General features: G+C 43.1%; 1 protein-coding gene across 1 annotated transcript; it reads left to right on the forward strand.

The window, feature by feature from the left end:
* The first annotated feature begins 5,758 nt into the window (after nt 1–5,758).
* Nucleotides 5,759–17,790, forward strand: ABRA (actin binding Rho activating protein). Its single transcript, XM_066626492.1, has 2 exons — nt 5,759–6,495; nt 17,328–17,790. The coding sequence occupies exons 1-2, from the start codon at nt 5,759–5,761 to the stop codon at nt 17,788–17,790; spliced, it is 1,200 nt and encodes a 399-aa protein (XP_066482589.1).
* Nucleotides 17,791–23,891: the final 6,101 nt, after the last annotated feature.

Consider the following 23,891-nt stretch of genomic DNA (forward strand, 5'->3'; position numbering starts at 1 on the left):
TACCCTTGCCTGTGTCTTTATTGGGGGGTGCTGGGTAAATGGGTTATGTCAGAATGCCAGATGCAAGGGAGGGCACCAGGATGAGGTCTCTTGTTATCTGGTGTGCTCCCTGCGGCATTTGGTGGGCCACTGTGAGATACAGGAAGCTGGACTAGATGGGCCTATGGCCTGATCCAGTGGGGCTGTTCTTATGTTCTTATGGGACAAAACACAACAGGTTTTGTGAGAATGCCTCACTTGAGAATGCCTCACTTCACAGTAGCCTTGAGAAATTACTGCAGGCATGTGAGAATAGCTAAGCTAATGAAACACTTGAGTTTCATAAATGGTTGTATTGAAAATTGATTGGGGAGGGGTCAAGCCTGTGTTTACAAACCTTCTTATCCAAGTTCATTGAAATTATGTGCTGGTTGAATAAAATAGGCCCCTTTCATCACAGACTTCATTTTCTAAAATAATGTCCCACTGATTATAAAGTTATTCTTTTTACTCCCTCTTTTTCACAGATCTTGTGACTGTGTTGAAATGATACAGTGTGGCACTCTAGATTTATTGGACTATAATCATACAACACACATACATAAAGCATATTAAAAAGACCACAAAGGAGATCAAAGCCATGTTTAACCCTCCTTGACCTTTAGAGTCCAGTTGTGACCTCCTGGATGTCATGTGCCATCCATGTGCCTAGTTCGACAGGCTGAACAGAAGAAATAGTGAGCTGATGCAGTGGAGTGACTAACAGCACAGGCTGTGAGCTGGGAAGCCTCTCATTCAAATGTCACTCAGCTGTGAATGTAGTAGATCAGTGGCTCTCAATGTTTCTCCTCCTCTGTACTTCACATGGTCCACCTGTCTGAAGTACCACTAGAAGTAACTGGCAATGACATTGTTGCCAGTTACTTCTGGATTGGGAGGCCAGATGTGACATGATAAACATCAGTAAGAGACTCAGGATGGATGGGAGAGCTTTTTCGCATGCAGAAAAGCATTCTTTGGAGCTTTCCCCACTGAGCGGAGCCTCCTATCACTGTTTGTTGTGTCGTGTTCCTGGTCTCGCTACAGGGTTGCAAGTGTCCTGTGAGTGCCACCAGATACCACCTCAAGTACTGCTGGTGGTACCCATACAACTGGTTGAGAAACACTGTAGTAGATAGCCAATAGTGGATAGCCCATAGGCAAGCCACTCTCATATCCTCACTTTCCTTTCCGTATACAAGGAGAATAATACTGGTCTTCAAGACAGGGTTGTTGCAAAATTATCAAGATACATGAGATGTATTTTCAAATACCAAAGCTATTCTACACATGGTTTAGTAGTATCAACAGTTCCACATCAATACCATGCAAGAGCAGATGACCTCTTTAGGCTAGTCCTTCTCAGAGGGAAGTTCTCACTCATGTTTAAGTGATATAGAAAGCATAAATTGGATTAACCCAAAGGAAAGATGGTGCTTCAACACCTGGCAACACAGCTAACATCACATTGAATCAATGTATACAGTTAAAAAAAACCTGAATGAGCTGCTTGTCCTAGCAGCTGTCCTTCTGCATACTTAGGAGATTCCATCTGGTTTACTTGATTAAATAATTTCCCTTCATTCCTGTCTTCTAACTCTCTGAGAATTACAAGAGGAAAATTCAGATCTGTTCCTAGGTCATCCCAGGCTGTCTCACTGTCTCTTGAAGAAGCCACCCCCGCCTGATAAGATTTCTGCCTTGCTCAGATTGCAGCCTGAAGCATGTATCAAGGTTTCACTTCCTTGCTGTCAGCATGTTCTGCTCAACCACTGCAAGCCGTAGCAGCCAGTACCATCCCAGGCCCCTGCATGTATTTGCCAAATTCTCACTCCAAGCTCTGCCTAGAGAAACTAGGCCCACTTTAAGGTAATTAACTCCCCTGTGTTCCCCAACAATGGCCCTAGTTCTGCACTACAGCACTGCTGGACCGCACCACTAGGATAGCTCACCTATTCAACCTGCAGAGGTCCTCCTTCCTCCCCTCTCCTGCCAGTAGCTTCTCCAGCCACCACAGTAACAACATGGTCCTCAGCAGGTCTTGAGAGTGACAGCCACATGCCACACACCACTCTCCAGTGTCTCCAACAGTCTCTGTTCCAGCAATTCTCAGAAGTCCATTCACCAGTTGGTCGATCAGTCAGAACAAAGGTCCAGTAATCATCAACTAGTCCATTAACTCCTTAGTCCATTAATCCATCAGTTTACTTCTGCTCTCTCAATCTCTCCAGATTTCTTCCTTCTACACACACCAAACTCTTCCTTCTTCAGGTGCTGCTTTTGCCCCTTAATGACCTGGTTGCCTCTAGTGGCTGCAACTGAGTAGCATACCCACTGCTAGTTAGAGTCCTGGGGTTAACCCTATGCTTGCCTGCCAGAAAAAGGGACCACTGTTAACACCACACCCTAGCCCCTTGAGGGATCTTGCACATCTCCATTACAGCACACAAGCCTACAAATCTAGTTGTGAATGCAAGCCAATCCTTGACTATAGCAACAAGAAAGCCACCAGGCAAACTCCAAACAAATTGATTCTTAAAGTACTACAATTCCCAGTCATTCAGACAGTTACCAATGGGTAATTTTGGGGTGTGTAGTGCCACCAAAATAACAAAAATGATCTTAGTTTAAGGGGTCTGGTCCAACAAGAAGCTGACGGAACATACCAAGATCCAGGTCTACAGAGCTTGCGTCCTGAATACACTTCTGTACTGCAGCGAGTCATGGACTCTTCAATCACAACAGGAGATGAAACTGAACGCTTTCCACATGCGCTGCCTCCAACGCATCCTTGGCATCACCTGGCAGGACAAAGTTCCAAACAACACAGTCCTGGAACAAGCTGGAATCCCTAGCATGTAGGCACTGCTGAAACAGAGACGCCTGCGTTGGCTTGGTCATGTCGTGAGAATGGATGATGGCCGGGTCCCAAAGGATCTCCTCTATGGAGAACTCGTGCAAGAAAAGCGCCCTACAGGTAGACCACAGCTGCGATACAAGGACATCTGCAAGAGGGATCTGAAGGCCTTAGGAGTGGACCTCAACAAGTGGGAAACCCTGGCCTCTGAGCGTCCCGCTTGGAGGCAGGCTGTGCAGCATGGCCTTTCCCAGTTTGAAGAGACACTTGGCCAACAGACTGAGGCAAAGAAGCAAAGATGGAAGGCCCATAGCCAGGGAGACAGACCAGGGACAGACTGCACTTGCTCCCGGTGTGGAAGGGATTGTCACTCCCGAATTGGCCTTTTCAGCCACACTAGATGCTGTTCCAGAACCACCATTCAGAGCGCAATACCATAGTCTTTCGAGACTGAAGGTTGCCAACTACTACTAGCAGCTTTAGGGTAGGGGCAAGATGATTCAGACCAAGAACATGTTTCAGAAAAACATTTCTGTAAAATCTATGGTGGTTTTATAGGAATTTGGGGCGCTGATTCCAAAAATGGTATCGGTTTTACCCTCTTGCTATAGTTATGGTGACACAGCATATCCTCATTAGTGAATAGTTCAAGCAGCTTCCTCACGAGGAAGCCCACACCCTGGCTCATTCACTAACACAGCTATGCCATATCTCTGAAACTCTGAAATGTGATAGGGCAAAACTAATTAGGACTAAAACTAGTCCTAACAAAAGTTAGAAAGCAAAATCTAGACAGCAAAATGTATGTATGTTGGCCTGTGTTACTGTACTATGGATACTCTGGACTGAGTTCTAGTTCAGTGGTTCCTAAACCTTTTTCCCCCAACCCAACTGGGGACCCATTGTGCTTTTACTACACCACTACTTCCAAACACAGGTAAGTAAAAAACATTTTTTACTTGCCTGTGTTCAGGGGCAGCATCTGCAGCAGCGAAACCTAGAAATGCCATACTAATGGCATTATGGGTCAGGTTGCTATACTCCTTAATCTGAAACAAGAATGTCCATGCTTGACCTGAGTGTTATGACCCCAGGTTGGCAAACTGCTCTCGCTGCTTGTTATTATCACCTCTTCCTTCCTTTTGCTTTCCTCCGATTTCTTGCAATGTAGGCTTGAAATTCCTTTGAGCAGGGACCTGTTGCTTTGCTGTGTTATTTCCTAAAGAGACCTGTGTACAACAGTATAAATTTCCTCTTCCTCAAAACTGCTAAGTAAAAGTAAGGAACTCTGGCTGTCACCCAGCTGTAGTGGAAGAAAAGTAGGCACACGTAACTGGTGACCTCAGATGTGGGGGCACATTCCCATTAACATCAAGCGGTAGAATCACAGAATGACAGGGTTGTGTAGAGCACTACACAGCAATTTGAAAGCCAGAAAATATATGCCTGATATATTTCATCAGATTTCAACTGTGGTGTATGGTTGTCACGTTGTTCAGTTGGCCAGTCAGCTATTGTCTGGTGAGTTTGTCTGCCTTTTATTTGACTGTGTTGAAATATTGTCAAATATCCCACGAAGCCCTGATGATTCTTGAAGAATATGTCAGCTGCTTATTTAGCAGCATTTTAATGAAATAGACATACATATGATGGCTTTCAAATAGTTGTGTAGCACTCTACACAACCCTACTATTCTATGATTCTACCTCTTGACACTAATGGGAATGTGCACCTTTTAAAGTCCTTTTAAAAATGACTTTTCTCCTTTTTAAATAGCTGCTGTGACTTTCATTTCAATTGAGGGTGCAATCCTAACCAACTTTCCAGCATTGCCAATGTGGTGTGCGCTACACCCTGCAGTGGGAGGTAGTCAAGGGGGTGCCTCCTCACAGTAAAGGCATGTTTGTTACCTTACCTTGGGCCTGCATTGTGGCTAGGTCAGTGCTGGAATATTGGTTAGGATTGTGCCCTTAATGTTTTTTCTTAATTATAATTGTAATGATAGACCTGTGTGTAAAAATCAAAGAGATGAGCTACTCAGTAACGCAAGCACATGTGATAGAAACGGCATCTAACTTTTCAGTTATAATGATTCATTACAATTTTTTAAAGACAAGTTCATTGTTTCACAACAACAATTGTGGTTTTAAGTAGCCTAAATTTTAAACGTTGAAGATTAAAGTTCTTTTTTTTGTTGTTCTAATAATGATTATGCCTTAAAAATACTTTTCCATTATTTGACAATAATTGGCCAATTGAGCGACTATATTTTTCTTGGCTGCTCAGTTGACCAACCCTATGCTGGCATGATAATGTTGGAGCCACAACTTCAGAGCTGGTTAGTTCAAGATTTAAAAAAAAAAAAAAGGGCACAATCCTAAGAGGCAGGGCACAATCCTAACCAGGTCTATTCAGAAGCAAGTCCTATTTTGTTCAATGGGACTTACTCTCAGGAAAGTGTGGTTAGGATTGCAAACTCTCCCATTAAGGAAGTCATGCTCCTTAAGCAATGTAAGGCATACTTTACTGGCAAAACGAATGTGTGACTAAGGCACCCTTAGCAAGGGCATGCGCAGGCTCTGTTAATTTCCATCACAACTGTGGCCGAGGAAGGGGCCGCCTGCGTCACCCGTATTTACCATATCCAGTGTCCATCTGCTGTGTTGAAATGGAAGACTGGACATTTTAAAAAAAGAACACACTGTCAGAATAAGGATACTCTTTCTATGTGAGAAATGCTTCACATACTTTCCAGCATCATAAATGTTCCCCCTCCCTCCATCTATTTAAATCCTCACCATTCCCGTCTGGTAGTTATTTGCTGCAGGATAGTCCTCCCTAGGTGGTTTAACAGAGTAGGTGAGGGAAGCCACCTCAAAGACCATGCCTGCCGAAGAACACCAGAACACCACCCCTGCCAAAAGGGCCATCAAAAAGATCAGAAAGGCCAGTCTTGTCATCAGTTTAGCACGAGGCTGGCAGCAGTGGGCCAATGACCACAATACCAAGCAAGCCCAGGAGCCCAGTGGATGGGTGCCTAATGAGGAGAAACCACCAAGCATTCCCTCAAAAGAAAGGCTGCTTCCCAAACGATCTACTACTCCTACAAAGAAAGATCAAGACAAGGATGAATCAACATTTCCATCAGAACAGCAGCTACCAAAAGAGAACGTGGAAGGAAGTCCAAATGAGTCCAGTGAAGCCCTCCAGAAGCTTCACATTAGAAGCAAAGAAGTGACCAAAACAGTAGTAAGTAAGATCTATGAAAGAAGCAGTGGCATCAGTCTCCTCAGTGACAAATACGAAAAGGACAACGGATGTGCAGACACAGGCAACAGTACTGAGGACCCCAAAGGGATTGATAAGCTCCTAAGTGGCAAAGTGTCCCCTACAAGGAGGAGAAAGTGCTCTAATCTGGTATCAGAACTGACTAAAGGATGGAAACAGATGGAACAGGAAGACAAAACCCAGGAACCGGAACTACACAATTATCGCAGCGACAGCTTAGATACAGAGGATAGTGGCTATGGAGGCGACGCCGAAGACAGGCGTGATCATCTAGAAGACAGTAGCCAAGAAACCGTGAGCATCACAAGGATCAAACGCCCTTCATCATGCATGTGAGTAATTGTCATTTTTCCAAGAATGGTTCTGAGTAGGCTCCTAAAGGCTGCTTTGTACAACATGCTTCCACGCAAAGGTCACTCGAACATGGCTCGTGGAACAGATGCTCCATGTTGTGGGTACGTGGCTCAGACGTCACATGATGCCACAGCAAAAAGTGGCAAAGGTTGTGTGCCACCTGCGTGAGGCACATGTGGGCCCAAGACAGCCCAGCTTAAGGAGACACGGGAACCTTTCTCGCCGGCGGGGGGGGGCGGGAAATGTTCTCGCAGTTTCAAGCGGCCTTTGTGTAGCAAGCGTGTAATGTGAAATCAACCCAAGAATGAAAAGATACGGCGTTCACTTATTAAGGAAAAGGCAGAAATGGGCAAAAATCTAAAGAACTGCAACTACCTTTCTTCCAGTGGGGTTTCTGTGATGGACACCATATGTTGTTAGATCATGAACAGTAAGTAGGAGGCCAATTTTTAATAACATAGGTTGAGTGTGTGCCCTCTCTGGGGCGAGGACCGCATATTTTGAGAGAGCAGCCATTTTACAAGGTTAACAACTGTTTTAGAAGTAAGTCTCAGAGGGAAATTTTAGACTGTCGTTGATACATTCTAATGTGTTATTTTACTTGGAATGGAACTTGGGTTTGGCCAGTCTGGATATCTTGGGCACTCATTTTATAATCTCCCAAACTTTACGGTGTTAGGTAGCAAGATGCTCCCAGAAGCACACAAATAGGTCAAGGTAAGAGTCCTCTCCCATGGTTTGCCTCAGAATCTGGTATTATGCTTCTGAACAGGTAGTAGTTCTGAGTAGCTATTCTATCTAATAGCTATCGATTGATCCATAAATAGATGTAATCATTTTTTAAAGGCTTCATAGCTACTGGTCATTACCATGTAGAATCACAAGAGACCTCCAGGATCATCACAGTACACCCCTGCCAGTGAGGAAAGTCCACAACGACAACATCCCTGAGAAAAGGCTACCCAGCCTCTGCTTAAATACTTCCAAGGATGGAGAGTTCACCCAGTGTCACAGCTAGTGCATTTGATACCTAGGGCTGGTATCACACACCCCCCTCCTCTATATGGCACCTTCCCTCCAGGTTGAAGAGGCAGAAACAGGCTGCTAATGTAACTGTATATCTTACTGGGAGAGGGGGGTACCTGCGTTGCTTGCCTGTTGATCCTTCCTTTCCTGAATTCATTCAATGAATCCCTTCAATGAAGGAAGGACCAACAGACAAGTGACTTGGGCAGTGCTGTATATTTTACTGTGTTTTGAATAGAATAAATTCTAGCAGCCAGCAAGAAGGGAGAGGGGCTTGCCCATGTTAGCGCCCCCTTATGGCTGGCACCGGAGCTGACTGCACCCTCTATTGCTATGCTACTGAGTCCATCACCTTCCAAGGCAGACTGTTCCACTGCTGAAAAGTTCTTACCATCAAGATGTTCTTCCTAATGTTTAATCAAAATCTCCTTTTTTGCACTTTAAATTCATTTGTCCTGGTCCTACCCTGCTCAGAGCAACCAAGAACAAATCTGCTATCTTTTCCACATGACAGCCCCTCAGATATTTGTAGGTAGTTATCATGTCACCTCTTAATCAGCTCTTCTCCAAACACATCCAACTCCTTCAGCCTGTCGTCATGGACATGGTCTTCAGGCAACTCACCATCCTGGTCACAGGAGCAGATCAATGGGGGGCCATGGATGTGTGCCCCCCCAACTGTTGTGCCAGCAGGGAAGGGCGCCCACCAGGATGGGGTGCAGCCCAAGCATGGCCAAGAGCCCAGGTATACCTGCCTGGAAGAGGTACCTCCAGAGGGCAGTTGAAATGGGAGCTTAGGTCTACCTGGCAGGTAGATTTGGGCTCCAAGTCCAGGCAGGAGCCCAGGTCTACCTACCCAGTAAACCTTGGCCATGGAGACCAAAGTTCAGCCTGGAGCCCAGGTCTACCTACCTGGTTGACTTGGGCTCTGGAATTAAGGTAGTGCTCATGCCACCTTCCAAACACTGGATCTGTTCCTGCCTGGTCACCTTCCCCTGGACCCACCCAGTTTGTCAACACCCCTCTTAAACTACACTGCCACAAACTGGGCATAATATTCCAGTTCATGCATCTGTGGCTATGCATCCTCCAAAAACACTCTGAAATCTGGATTGGGGGGGGGGGGGGCAGAATTTCATACTTTAGCCAAAATGTTGGCCATAATATTAGTTATTTGATTTTTCTCTGTAAACCGCTTTGTGAACTTTTAATTGAAAAGCGGTATATAAATACTGTTAATAACAACAACAACAACTATTAGCATAGCCACATCTAATGTGCACTATTTGTGATGCAGGGAGGGCATCAGAATTCTTATTAACTTACACTGTCAAAGATAGTTGCACAGAACTGGGCCCTACCCTCGTCATGCAGCTGGTATTTCTGAAATATATATTATCCATACCAGTGGCATAGTTAGAGGGGGGTGCAAAGCACTACGTTTTGCAGGGAGCCTCACTACAGCATGCAAGTAGCCCCTCCACCTTCCCTGGAGTCAGTCCAGGCAGGGGGGGGGAGCAAAATGGAGGCAAATGCCTCCTTTAGCTACGCCACAGATCCATACAATGAAATACTGGAACAGAGAACAATTTCAGATTTATTTTTTGAAAACATAAAAATAAAAAAACCAAAATGACCATAATGTGCATTGTGCACACTGCATTGTGCAGCCACTATGTACTGGAGACTGATAGGTGGGTAGATTACTGAAGATAGGTGCAGTTGTGTAGTTTTCCGACTTAGTTTTCAACTTATTGCAGGCACTTCATTTATATAAACGCCCTTCCACTTAAGCTGCCGTTAACATTCACAATATGGAGGAGTGATTTTTGAAAAGGCTTGACCTTGATAGAAGTAATCCTGTTTTCTTCTGTGCTGGTCACTTCCACGCAGCCAGTACTTTGAAGTTCTTCCGAAGAGAAGGAGAGGAGAATAGACAGTGTGAACACAGACACACACAGAGAAAAACCAGCACCACCAACCTGGGAAGATCTGAACCAAAAAGAGAATGAGGAAGGCAAGGCTGACTAAACACAAGAGCCTTCCTGGCCAAAAGCTCAGCTAATCTAGCATCCTGCTTCCCACAGTTGCCTCTGAGTAACCCATATGCAGAAGGCATGACACAAGGCAAAATGGTGCCTGACGCTATCACCTTAGCTGCCATCCTTTCCCTGCGCTACAGCTGTCCTTGTGTGTGTGTGGGGGGGATGCATGCAGGTGCACTTCTACTACTTCCTCCTGTGGGGTAGGTACCCCTTTCTGTTTAGAAGTGGAGGTTACCCTGCACATGCCTGACATCATCTGATCTTGGAAGCTAAGCAGGGTCAGGCCTGGTTAGTACTTGGATGGGAGACCACCTGGGAATACTGGGTGCTGTAGGCTTATACCATAGTCTTTAGAGACTGAAGGTTGCCAACCCAGGAGGAGAGGTTATAGTTATGGTAGTGGCAGCACTCACTGCCTTATCCCACTTCCTTCTCCCTTTAAGAGCTGCCACCACTTTCACCACCTTTTGCCTGATTTTCTTCCACTGTTGCTGCTACTTCCATCCCTTCCTCCCTCTCTCCTGACCTCCTTCCAGCTCTGACATAGTATGGCAGAGGGGGACGAAGCAAGGAACCTGGGAGAAGTGGGTCGGGGTACTGGTTCTCCCAACAAGCATGCAACGATAATTCATTTTGAGACCTCTTTTTTTTCACGCAGGGCACTTGACTGAGAGATCGACCTGGGCTTATTTTTTCCCTATCCTGTTACAAACCTGGCTTGTTCAATGGTTTTGCATTCTGGGTAATCATTCACACCTGTTCATATAGGGTGCAAAATCCATCACAGCAGGATGGTGGCTTTTCACACCCACTTTAGACTACATAAACAGCTAGGTTGTCAAGCAGCACGTTCGCTCTCGCTTGCTCACTCCAGGCTTGAACCGGAACCCCACAACCCTGAAATTAAAACTGGTGGGATAACACCAAGTGGGAAAGCATTAGGAATTTTAAAGATCTCAAGTTGCAGACGTAAAAGTATTTACCTGTAAATAAATCCAATGTAAGTGAGACTTACTTCTGATTAAAAAAGGTTAGGAGTGAACCGCAATTTACAGAGGTTAATGAGAAATCTCTCCCTGTAATTTGAACAGAATCAATTAATTAAAAGAAAAGACTTATTTTAAAATAAATGTCCCATCCCTCTTCCATGCCTCCAAATTGTTCCAGATATATATGGCTTGGGTACATGCGCTAACTGTGCCCATATGTTTTATATTAATTATTGCGCCTGGCTGTGACCGGAGGCATTTTAACTATATTTAGACCTTTTCCTGCCAGCTTTCCTGACATGGTGCATCTTGGCTGCTGCTTCAGTTTGCTCAGTTGGTGACTGACTGCACTTTGGCTCTATGTTTCTCAAAATGCGCATGCTGATGCATACGAGCACAGAATCAGCTCCAAAGGGTGTGGGCAGAGGGGGGGCTAACTCAGCCAGATCTTCTGCTGTCCTTCCGATCTGTCTCTGAGAGCCTCGAAGATCCAAATCTTTGAACAGTTCTATGGACACTCTCACAGCAGCGGTTCCCAAACTGTGCCAGGGGAGCTGAGGAATCCTTGTGAAAAACCCGCTGCCCTGTATAATGTATAAGGTTGTAGCCCTAATAGGGGTCTGTGGTCAGTGACCTAGTAGGTCAAGGGAGCCACCAGTCAAAAAAGTTTGGGAGCCACTGCTCTAAGGTTTGTGGTCTAGCGCCTCCTTTGCTGCTTGTTGATGGCAGGACTCCTTTAGGAGTTTGTTTTATGTTGAGGCACCTGTCTAGGAAGGAAGCCCTGATCACTGGGCAAGGCCAAGCAGCTAACAGTCACCAACAGTCAGAAGGCTGGCGGGGAGGGGGGATTTAGAACGGTGGACTAATAGCGAAGATGCTCCTTCCGCTGTCATCCCCAGCAGCTGACGACACATTTTGAGCAGCTCAAAATGCAAGGAATGCAAAACGGAAATAGTGAGATGCAAACTATCCAATCTGCTCACCGTACACAGCAGGCATCTGAATGCCAGTTGTTGAGAAGCCACAGCAGGAGGAAACTTTTGACCCACATACCCGACTTCTGGGCTTCCCAAAGGCATCTCATTGGGAAATTGGATGCTTGGCTAGATGAACCTTTTGTTTGGTCCATCTGGGCCCTTCTTATATTCAGTCATTCACTTACAGAGTGATACTTATGTTTATGGGCAGTCCAACCATTGTACTCATTTGGTGGTGGGCTGTGAAAGGCAGCAAGATGGAGTGGGGTGGTGCATATCCTGGACATGCCTCCTCTACCTAACTGCCATGTCCTCTTCTTGTGTGCTGCCCTGGGAGCAGGCAAGAGAAGGGGGGGGTGCTTTACTTCCACATCTTCCAGCTCCACTGCCACCAAAAATTGTACTGGGCAATCTCAGGAGAGCCCTCAGAGAAGGTGCTCGAGCTACTGCCTTGATGCCTCCCCAGCTGATTCTTGTGGCAACTGAGCAGTGGCGGCACTAGGGTTTGCGTCACCCGGTGCAGGAGGCCAGCACATCACCCCATGATGGACCTCCTCCCATGCAGTGGGTGAGGCAATGCCCTGAGTGGTGATGTACCATTGCGCAGCCCTTCTGGTTATAAAAGTTGCTTACAACTTTTTGTAGAACAGAGATATTTCAATATGGTTTGTTTCATTGCGTTCTGCATGAAATTACACATTAATTAATATATAACATGACAGTACTATTCAAAAATACCAAGATTTAAAAAATGCCACTTCTCTGGGCACATCACCCAGTGCAGCCCACCCCCCACCCCCTCACACCTCCCTAGCAATGTCCCTGAGTGGCTAAATGGAGGGAGTAAAGAGGTTCAATTCCCAGGATTCTCCCTGCTGACCTGCTGCTACTTGATAAAAAGTAGTGGCTGAGAAGAAAAAGGGCAGTGAGGTATGTGCTGGGAGGGTCAGTGAATTGGTGCTGAGGTGCATGCTGGGGGCAGCGTCATTTTGGGCAACAGATCAGATTGGGCCACCACAGTGGTTCTTTAAATGTTTTAACTTATAGAGGCCATTAGTGGCTGAAGTCACAGCAAAATGTCTACACCCATACTACTAAAGACATGTAGGTCATGTATATGCATCATTGGGTAGAAATGGTTTAATGGACCCATTTTACACTGTTCCGCACAGTGCCTAATTGCATATGTGCACCAGCCCACCATAGACATTGGGCTAACTTTCCTACTCCATTAAGGGTTTTTGTTTTGTAAAGATGAGAAAAAGTTTGAGATTTTATTATCAGAATAATTTGGCCTAGTTTGTAAGTGTTTCAGATGGGAAGACGGACATAGAAATGTCGAACTTAAAGGGGGGGGGAAATAGCAGTTTCCTAAAGGGGTTTTCAATGCTATGTACACAGTCAGAGAACTAATATAAATTATTCACACCCTCTCTCAAGCCATAATGCAACTGATTGATTTAGGACAAACAAAAGGAAATGTTCATTTCTATGCAATGCCTAATTAACATATAGAATGCAATGCCACAGGATGTGGTGGTGGTGGCCACTGACATAGTTGACTTGGAAGAGAACTAAGTAAACACATTCTTGAAGGGGAACTCTATAAATAACTAACAGTCACAAGAGCTGAAAATAGAATTTCAAGGGCCAGAAGGCATGGTAACCCCGAAGTGTGTGTGCTGGGGAAAAACCAGGATCTGCTCACTCTCTCTGCCTGGGGCTTTTCTGCAACCAGATAACTGATCACTGTTGGAGATAGAGTAGAACCACTGTTGGAGTGATTGTATCATGGAGTCATAGAGTCATATAGCTTTATATTTATAGAGCTAGAGTCATATAGCTTTATATTTTTAGCAAAACAGACAAACAAAAAAATTCATGCACTGCTCTTAACATTTCTCTGTAAATTCCTAATGGAAAAGGAGTTTGTCAGCCTGATACTGCAGCTCCCCAGTCATGCAGGATGCCTTAACTAATTTTAACAGGGAAACTGTTGCGTCCCATGGATAATACTGACAGCCTAACGGTTCTCAAGGACAAATTAGATGCTTGCTCAGTTACATGCTAGCAACTGGACAGCCTTGTCCTCTTACCCAAAATGGTGATTGATGGGAGAGATCTTGACTGAGACCAGGACATGTGCTGAGGGGGGAGAGTGACTGTTTCCCCTGTGCATCAGTTTCTTGCTGAATTTTTTTTTTTTTTAAAAGGTACCATGGGGGGCAAGTAGTTTCTCCAGGGGAAATTTTTGGCAGAAAAAAATGGTGCAAGGGAAAAGTTGGCTTCCCTCCGTGCCATGATCCCAATCTATGTTAGGGCTACTTTAATCTGGTTTTGTTTGTGAAAGAGGCACCTCTCATTTGGAATACCCTGTCCTAAGCATGCAATTAGATGAATGGCTATGATTCGATCAGTATTTTGTATTCCTAGAATACCAAGATGGCTTTATTGTCAACTCACAAATATCCCTGAAAACATAACATTTGCCATGTGTACAAGTTCTAGGAAAAAGCTGATTCAGTATCACATGGAGCTCCTTCCAGATTAATGAATTGCTCTCTAAAAATAAAATGCAACTGCAGAGCTGATGTAAGTAACCTTTAGCTGGAGTCACATGAACTTCTCAGGTATTTTCTTGAGTAACTAACCTAAATGCAGCTGCCCAGAAGGGGAAAGGATTAGCAGGTTCTCTGCAATCTAAACAGCTGCTAAACTAGAGGCTTTATGCCACATTACTCTTTCCTCGCTGCTTCAGAAAAAATGGCCCATAATTGTTTTCCTCATTTATTAGACCATTTAAGCTTTTTAAAATTTGTTAGAGCATTCCTGTTATTTCATATTTTTCAAATATATTGATTTGTTTCTAATCCCACCTCAATTATTCAGATTGGATAAAACAGCATGCACCCTAAAATGGATTTTCAGCAGAGTTCTATCTGGGACTCTGAACAACAATAACGAATAAAAACACTTTGAGAGATGGCGTCGAGTTTTCAATTACGCCTCCAAGTTTTGTTGAGCACATCACGTGCCAGTAATTCTACAGCCTCCTCTGGCATAGTTCTGAAGGTAAAGAACTATATTATGCTTCTGTGATTGTTGTTCCCAAGGGATCTTTTGGCATGTTCAGAGGCTGTAGGCAAGGCTGTTTCCTTCTGTACTTCCAGCTGTTCAGCTCCTAAAATTACCGTTCCTCCCAACTTCTTATGCTTTTTGCCCACAAAGATAAAAGATAGGGGGAAGGGCTGAGAAAGGAATAAAATCCCCTTTTCTTTCACTATCTGTGGTCCTTTATGCAACCTGAAGGTATCGGTAGTTGTTTCACCAGATAAAATGAAATAACACATAAAACGTAGTTTCCTTAGGATATAAATTTTGTCTGGGCTGTACCTCTAGAGCACAGATGAGGACTCATGATTTCACTCACTCTCTCTCTTTCTCTCATACACACACACACACACACACACACTCACAGAAAACTAGTATGTCAAAAAGCTAACCTGGAACTGTTCTCTGTGCAGGGAACTTTTGTGTACATAGAAGCATGTATGTAACCCCCACCAGCGTCAGCTTTGTCACCAGTGAAACCTAGTAGCACTTGTTCTGTAGGTCAAAATGCAAACTACAGGTATAACCTTATTATCCACAGATTTTTCACCCATTTTTCATCTCAATGCAATCAGAAGGGCCCTTTCAATTAAAGGAAAGAAGTTGTTTAACAATAGCCTTGTTAATGCGAGAGAGGGCATCAGGCTAACATTCCATCAATCATTCTCTTTCCAGGCACTTAGAATGGCTTCACTCCAAGCTAAGTGATCCCTCCCTTCCTCCTGAGCACAGGAAAGAAAGATAATTCGCTGTGCATTCTTTCCCAGCGCTGTGCTCTGGGTGAAGGGAGGAGTCGCTGACTGGAAGTAAAGCCTTTCTAAGTACCTGGAGAGAGACTGATTGATGGATTGTCTACCTAATGACTCTGTCTTACATTACAAAGGTCAGCAATTTTTGCCATCCATATGAGCTCTGGGTACTCAACTTGTATAAACTTTTTCAACTTTACTAATAGTTTTAGGTTGCATGTTTTCCTACTTGAAAACAATACCCAAGTAGAAAGGAACAGCAGTAAGCAGCGTGCTGTAGAGAAAAAACTGTGTTTGTCTAGAGCTACAATTGCTATCCACAATTCTACTTCCAAGAAGATAGATACTCCCCAGCCCATTTGGGATCTGTGAAATTGCAATGTCACATTGAATATACGTTATTCACATAGCTATGGAAATATATCACATTGAAAATACATTTTCTCTAGGGTTTCAAGTAGGGGCCTTTTCCCGAGACCACCTAGGAGATGCAGCTAGGAATCAAACCTGGACTCTTTTGCACCCCATAGCATGTACTCTACCACTGAGCTACCGTCCTCTCCCCGCTACAGTACTCAAGGCTCTTACCGGTCCCTTCACATAAATGCTAGCAACACACAGAGGCAGGAGGGATTATGTCAAGACTATTCCTATGGGGGAGACACATCAGAGCCAAAAGCAAAACAAAGTGCAGCTAATCAAGGCCACTAAAGAGATTAAAATGGGAAGGTGATAATAGTATTTCATTTGAAACAAGGATTAAATAACTAAGTGGGGAGAGAGAAATGAGGAATAAAATGAAAATAGGCTCCAAAGCTCCAGCTATGCAGTCTCTTCTTAGCCTATATGGGACTTTATAGGTGTCTAACAAGGAGGGAAAAGCAGAAAAATGTAAACCAGGCACTAATAAAGATAGCAGTTGTGTGTGCAGATGCTCTCTGCATAACTCCACTGCATAACTCTCTGCATAACTCCATAGCAAAGCTGTTTGGAAAACTTAGGGTGCTTTGGTGCGCTGGAGTGTTTCTTTTGGAAGCTTTAGCAGTGTTTCTCAAACCGTTTCAAACCCACCCATTTCAGGTGGGTCCCCATTCATTTCAATATTTTATTTTTAATACATTAGACTTGATGTTACCATGGTATGTGACTGCATTTGGGGAAATGTTACAGACCAGTACTTTTAACAAGCTACTATGTATATTCTTTTAACAATGGTAGTAAATGTGACTCCTGGGTAAGTGTGGGTAGGATTGCAGCCAAGGATTGTTAAAAATTTTCCTGCTGGATGATGTCACTTCTGGTCATGACATCACTTCCACTAGGTCCTGACAGATTCTCATTCTAAAAAGTGGGTCCTGGTGCAAAATGTGTGAAAACCACTGCTTTACATACAGAGGGGAGAATACCAGACATCCCTTAAAAGAGAAATATTACTTCACATATTTATAGAGAGTGCAACTTGAATGGTAGGCATAACACTTCACATTTATTCCCACTGTAAACATTGCAACAGAAGATTAGGGGTTTGACTTTTCAAACTATGCACAGTGGTAGCTGATGGTCAGCATGTCAGGCTGACTGTTGTAAGCATGCTCTAATGAAGCTATTTTAAAGATGTCCATAGAATTAGTGGTAACATGCCACCTAGTGGCCTTTGCTCCAAAATGAAAAGTGAGCAACATGAGAGCATCATATACCGATGGCATGCTCTGGTAGTTGAGTACCAATTGAACTGCAAGCAAAACAGGGCCACCCCAAAATAATGTAGAGGGAATTGACCTGCTTGAACCTTTAACAGGGAAATGGGCATTAGGATCAGGGAGATGCAATCACCCTTTTTGCTTGATACAAGTTCTTTTTGCTTCACTGAAATTAAAAACCATTCAAAGGTCTGTTTTCTTGTTTTCTTGCAGCGCAAACAGAAGCCTCAAGGCCCCTACAAAATATAGTCCCGTTCACAATCTGAAGGGGAAATGGCAAGACTGGGCAGACCAGCATGTCATAACACAAAAGCTGAATCCTTTCAGTGAAGAGTTTGACTACGAGCTGGCCATGGCCACACGGCTGCACAAAGGAGATGATGGCTACGGTCGTCCGAAAGAAGGCTCAAAAACTGCAGAGAGGGCCAAGAGAGCAGAAGACCACATCTACAGGGAGATGAAAGACATGTGCTTTATCATCAGAACAATGTCTCAGCTCAATCACAGTTGCAAGAACCAAGTTACTTTTGGCGAGCTCTTTGACAGATATGTCCGCATTTCGGATAAAGTCGTTGGAATTCTCATGAGAGCCAGAAAGCACGGGATGCTAGACTTTGAAGGTGAAATGTTATGGCAAGGCCGGGATGATCATGTGTTAATTACTTTATTGGATTAACATTATCAACTGTTCTTTTTATTTATTTATTTATTTATTTTTAATTAACACATACAGACATACAAACATGTAACATACATTTTGGAGTGCTAAATACCATATACCATTACTCATTAATCATACTATATCTCCTAATCTACTACTCATCTACTTTTGCCTCTTATTAGTTTATCCATTTATTTATATAATATATACTAAATTTTCCCTAATGCCCTGTACTATATTTTTTAAATTCTCACTTTCTATCAAACATAACCTTACTTCAATTACTCATTAATATTCAAACAAAATAATTTAATTACCAAAATATAACACATAAAACAATTCTTCCATCTACTTCTAACTCTTCTACTCATTTATATATTTCTTATATCAAATATAATAGATTTTCCTAATTCCCTATAATCTTTTCTAAATATTCACTTTTTATCATTTCAACTAGTTCAATTACTCATTAATATCAAATAATAATTTAATTTCCAAATTATAATAAAACCAACAATCTTATATGTTCTTTACCATTCTCCAATCTAATTCTCCAATTTGATTACATTTTTTTCTTTAACATAATAACACCTATAAAACAATTTATCCACACGATAACATTTCCAGCAATTTTTTCTAATTCATTCTAATTCGTATATATCAATTTTGTATATATTTATTTTTTAAGTAAATTTAAACCAGTTATTAACTAAATAAAATGCTCCAATTTTCTTGAACCCTCAGGTTAACCCTCAGGTTTTTCTTTCCATTTTTTCTCCTGTAATATCTTTAATAATTTATCTCCATAACAGAATCCAATAAACCCACACTTTCTTGTATAAGGTATGTTCATTCTTCCAGTTAACTGGGATATGTTTTTTTCTTCTTGTTCCAACAAATTTTGTATTTTGTGCACCCATGTTACTCTGTCCATCTTCTCTATTTCAATCTCCATCAGTGTCCCCTCTAGATCCTGTTGATTTTCCACTCTTCTAGTTTCTGTATCCACTCTTCTGATGATGATTTCATCCCTCACCATCATCCTTTCTGCTTTCTCCTTGTTTATCTTCTGTTTTCTTCACATCTTCCAGTTGCTCCTTGCACACATCTATCTGTTGAGAGAGAGTCTTTAAACTGGCTTGAATCTGCAAGGACCAACTCAACTGCTATCTTCTCAGTGTGAGCAATTTTTCCAAATTTTTGAGGATCATTTGAGTCCAAATATCTGGAACAGGCTCCATCTTGCAATTTTTCTCTAATCCACAAGATGTCCACAGTGTATTACACAGTGTATTATTCGCCTTAGTTCCACCATGTTTTTTCAGTCAAGCATTTTTCAAATTTTTCTTACAGATAACAGTGTGATTAATGGAGAAAAACAAAACGAAAGAAACAGTCTCAAGGAGACAAAACTCTTTCAAGTCTAGTAAATATTATGTCCACAAGTAATTCTGGATTTTAGTCCACACACCAAATTATATTTATATAATTTAATCCACTACAAAGATAAAGAGCACTTTCAACATCCTTAAAAAGTTTCTCATTAACGCCTTCAGTGTATCCAGAGCTTTTAGCCAAATCAGTCAATCAAAGCCGGGGACAATATTAACACATACTTATCTTAAATTTCCAACTTAAACTTCACGCTTCATGCTTTTTCTTCCATATGGTATCTTAGCACGGAGCCAGCAGCTTGATTGCAGACACTGCACCTCTCCCAATACTGACCCTGACGATTAAGTTTCCAAGAAGAAAGCTCCCCCCCCCGGGGGTCGGGCTTTCAAAATCTCTGGTACCTGCACCATGGAAAGATCTTATCTCTCCTGATAAAGATCTTCAGATCCTCTTCAGGCCTGCAGTTTTTTTTTTTGTTTTTTTTTGGGGGGGGGGGGGAGACAGACTGTCTCTCAGGAACCCCTGGAGTCTGTTCATCCACTGTTGGCTCTTCCTCCATCAACTGTTCTTTATGGGATAAATCAAAGCATATTGCTTCCTTTTACTATCAGTTGGCACAAAAATCAGAACTTTGACTGTGACAGTTTACCAGAATTCTCTTAGATAATCAGAAATTTCCATTTCTTAACATCTATATATTATTACTAAGTTCATGCACTTTGCAGCCAGCAGCACAGGGTCGCCAACTCACATAAAGTGGAGTAAAATGAGCACATATTCAGAATGAAATTGAATTCAAAGACCCCACCCTTTGGGCCACCAAAGTGACCTTGCATCACTTCAATGTATAATAGTGGAATTTATAATGAAATAACGATGGCCAGTCAATCTGCTATCAAGATTTGAAAGTAATATTTGAGTTCTGCTCTTTTGCATTAGTATCAAAACAGTGAAAAGGTGGAACATGAAATGGTTGTTGCTTATACCACCCTTCTTGACATTTTAGGGCTTTGAAACTATAAGCCTATGCAAAGTTTAATAATAAGTTATAGTATAGTGGGGTTGAGGTGGCAATGGCTGTAGCCATAATACCGGGGCAAGCTGGGCAGTGCCAGGGTTATGGAGGCAGTGACCTGCATGGCAATAAGCTGGTCAAATCCAAGCCACTAACCCTTCCAAGTTAATCTTTTGGGAGTTTGTGATCTCCTGTGGAAGGAGAACCTGCAAGCTGCTAGGGTGAGTGATGTTCGGATTAGCAGGATGGGGGAAACACTCTGGTTGTCCAGGTCACTGGCATCATATGCCCTTCAGGACATACTGTGTCATACGCTGGCTAGGCCCAGGTGTGTAGTTTGAGTCTCTAGCAAACATTCCCTGGTGGGGGGAGGGGTTTGGGTTTGTCATTCCACTCACTGTTCACCTGAGTTCCAAGAAACTAAGGGGGCACACTCACCACAGCTCTGGTTGAATGTCTCCTCTCTGGCAGGGTAGGGCTGAGAGCCGGGCAGATTTTCTAGCGCTGCTTCTGGAGATAGTTTGCACCAGCAGAGTGGCAACTATCACCATGTGCTTGTCCCATGCAGATCCTGCTGCTGCCTTGCTGCTCCAAGGGCTGTTGCAGCTGTCTCCACCACTAATGACGGGATGGGACGCTTCAATGGCACTGAGATGACATCTCTGTCTTTCCCATCATGGGGCTGGCATGATGCACACGCCATGAGCAAGAGGCGCTGTTCTCCAGCCTCCAGCTGTCTCCATCACTGGGAGGGGGTGATGGACTTTCCTGATGGCTCCCACTTTGGAGCTAGAGCAGCATCCTTCATGGCTTCCTTGCTGCAATAGGTGTAAACAGCAGCCCACTCTCTTCCTCTGCCCACTCCTGTGAGTAAATGTGTCTTCAGCTCACCATGTCTATCCTCTCCACCGAGAGCAGTGTCCCACTGGTCACATGTAGCCACGGTGCAGTTGAAGCAAGAAAAAAGAAAAAAAATCCTAGAGACTATCCAAGAACCTGTTAGCTGCTCATGAGGCAAGCTGCTCATTAGCCTGTTGAACTTGGGAAGCCCCTTCCTCCCAGCAAAACCTGGATCATCTGACCCTGCCTGCCCAGGAGGTAGGAGCTTCCCTGGATGCCAGAGACTGAGCCACCCTGGAATTACTGGAGAACAGTACCCCTTTTCTGCTCCTGGCCAAGTAAAGTGTATGCTTGTTTCTCCCCTCCCCCTTTGCCAACTGCATGGAAGCAACTTTAAGAGTCCTGATGACTGGTAAAATAGGAAGCGTTTTATTTGGGGAGGGGGAGGAAAGCAGGAAGGTTTGGAGGTCGGAAGGGGGGAGTAGAAGAGGAAGGGGGTTGAATAGAGCTATTTCACTTTGATGAGAAGCGATCCCAGGCTGGGAACTAGGAACCAACCTGACAAGGATCAGCGAGGGTTAAGGACTGCAAGCCGAGCATGCTTGGAAGAGGGTGGGGTGGCAGCAGCCACTTTCGCAGCTGAGCAACTCCCTTTTCTTCTGCTTTAAAAAAGCACAGACAACGGGCAGAAGACAGGCTCGTATTCTGCCCAGGGGTGTGGCGGTATCACTGCAAGAGGACATCCTGCGCCTCCCCTTTCAGTTCCTGGCGCCGCCCGAAAGAGCTGTGCCTCACAGTTTGAATAAAACTGTCCTATGGCATCTATTCTATAGCAGCACCATCTAGTCAATGGCATCACTTAAATGATAACATAAAGGAACACCCCTGCTAGATTAGATCAAATGTCCACAAATCCCAGCATCCTCCTTCCCACAAATGCCTGAGAAGCCCAGAAGCAGGGCATGAAGATAACTGCTCTTTCCTACTGTTCCTTCCAGTGACTTGAATTCAGTGGTATACTGGAAGGTCTATCCAGCCATCATGCCCTTCTAAACTCCTCCCATAGCCTTTCTATTTCCATTACCGGTCTCAGATTTGCTTCAAGAGGCAGCAAAAGTTCCTATTTATTTAAACACTGATAAGAGTGCATACAAGAGCTGTTAAATGTCATGCAGAGTTATGCGGAACTAGAGCTACTTACGCCTTTCCAGGTCAATCACCTTTGTGTCACAGCATGGATTCTAGTGATAAAACAATTCCTTACTTGCTCATATGACCTCTTAAATCAGCGATTTTAAACCTTTTTCATTTCCCGGCCCACTGACAAGGCACTAAAATTGTTAAGGCACACCATCAGTTTTTTAACAATTGGCAAGGTAGGGAACTGTTGGCAGAGGGCTCACAGGGGGCCCTACTAATAAATGACCCTCCCCAAACTCTCACGGCACATCTGTAGACCATTCACAGCACACATATGTGCTGCAGCACAGTGGCTGAAAAACAAGGTCTTGGATATTACTAACCATCTCAATTGGTCAAAAAAAATCTGATATATCCACTTGTTTATATTACACTGAAAAAAGTCAAAAAGTGTCCTGGTCACATTAGCTGTGCTTAGACGCAATGTGTTTATAAAAAGGACATAACCTGCCTGATCCAAAGAGAGTGATTTCTATATCAAGGCATTCCAATGCAAGTTAGCATCTTATTTTACAGTGCTGTTCAGTTCTTAAAAATGACACCATCTCCAGGTTCCAAGCCCATTTCTAACAGAAGAGCAGCTCAGTGACAAGAATTAAACACATCCAATTTATCATCTGAAGTATTATACACTGTGGAATTGTGGAGCTGCATCTGCTCTGAATTTACAACAGAAAATTGTACAAATATAAGGCCAGTTTTCCTAATAAGCTGTCCAAGAGAAAGAGTGAATGATACAAACCAGTTCTTGTTATTTAAGGAACAGACATGTGAGTCATACACTGTACCTTGCACACAGATTACAAATGGAGTCCAATATCTGTAATATTCAAAATATGAAAATAAATTAATAGGAAAAAAGATTATGAAGAAATCAAATGTTGTTCACAAGGTGAGGGGAAAAGTCATTGATTACTTTGTTTTAAGAAATGTGGCAAAAAATAAAATTGCAAGGCTTGCTTCAGACTACCTAAATGAGCCTTTGGTTAAGTAGGATTGAACCAGAATCCAGGACATGACCAACTAACTATACTAGCTGATAAAGGAATGACCAAAAAGTATGAAATTTTAAGAGTGTCTGTCTTGTAGATTAAGCAACACCAACAGCTTGAATGTGGTGATAAAATATGCCCTTCAGGAAATACCTGTGTCTAAATAAAGCCCAACTCAAGTTTAATGTTACATGTATTTAGATTTATTTGCTATATATCACTATGACCTTATAGTACTTAAAATCCATTACAGGATTGTTTATAGTTAGTCTTAAACCCACAAAGACAATACTGCTGTGGAAGACCAAAGGGGAGAAAAAGCAATTTTAATTTATTTACAGTTCCTTTCATTTGTAAACATTGAATCTACATATACTGTACTAAGTTCTAACAGCTATACAATAAAGAGCTATACATTGAGACAGAAAACAATGCCCTGTATTTTGAGACACATTGAGCATGAACATATTATAGAGATAGAACATCTGCCCCTTTCCCATTGCCACAGCAGTAAACATCCTTCCGATAAGTGTTCAAACTTCTGAAAGAACTGGGTATTAGCGGCATACTATATAACTATAGCTAATTATTTTAAGCCAAACCATTTGGCTCTTTATTCCATTTCTAGAATTTAAAGTGCTAGAAGCAACCCGTCAATCAACACTTCTCTCTCT

Source organism: Tiliqua scincoides, chromosome 4, assembly GCF_035046505.1.
Source record: "Tiliqua scincoides isolate rTilSci1 chromosome 4, rTilSci1.hap2, whole genome shotgun sequence".
Lineage (NCBI taxonomy): Eukaryota > Metazoa > Chordata > Lepidosauria > Squamata > Scincidae > Tiliqua > Tiliqua scincoides.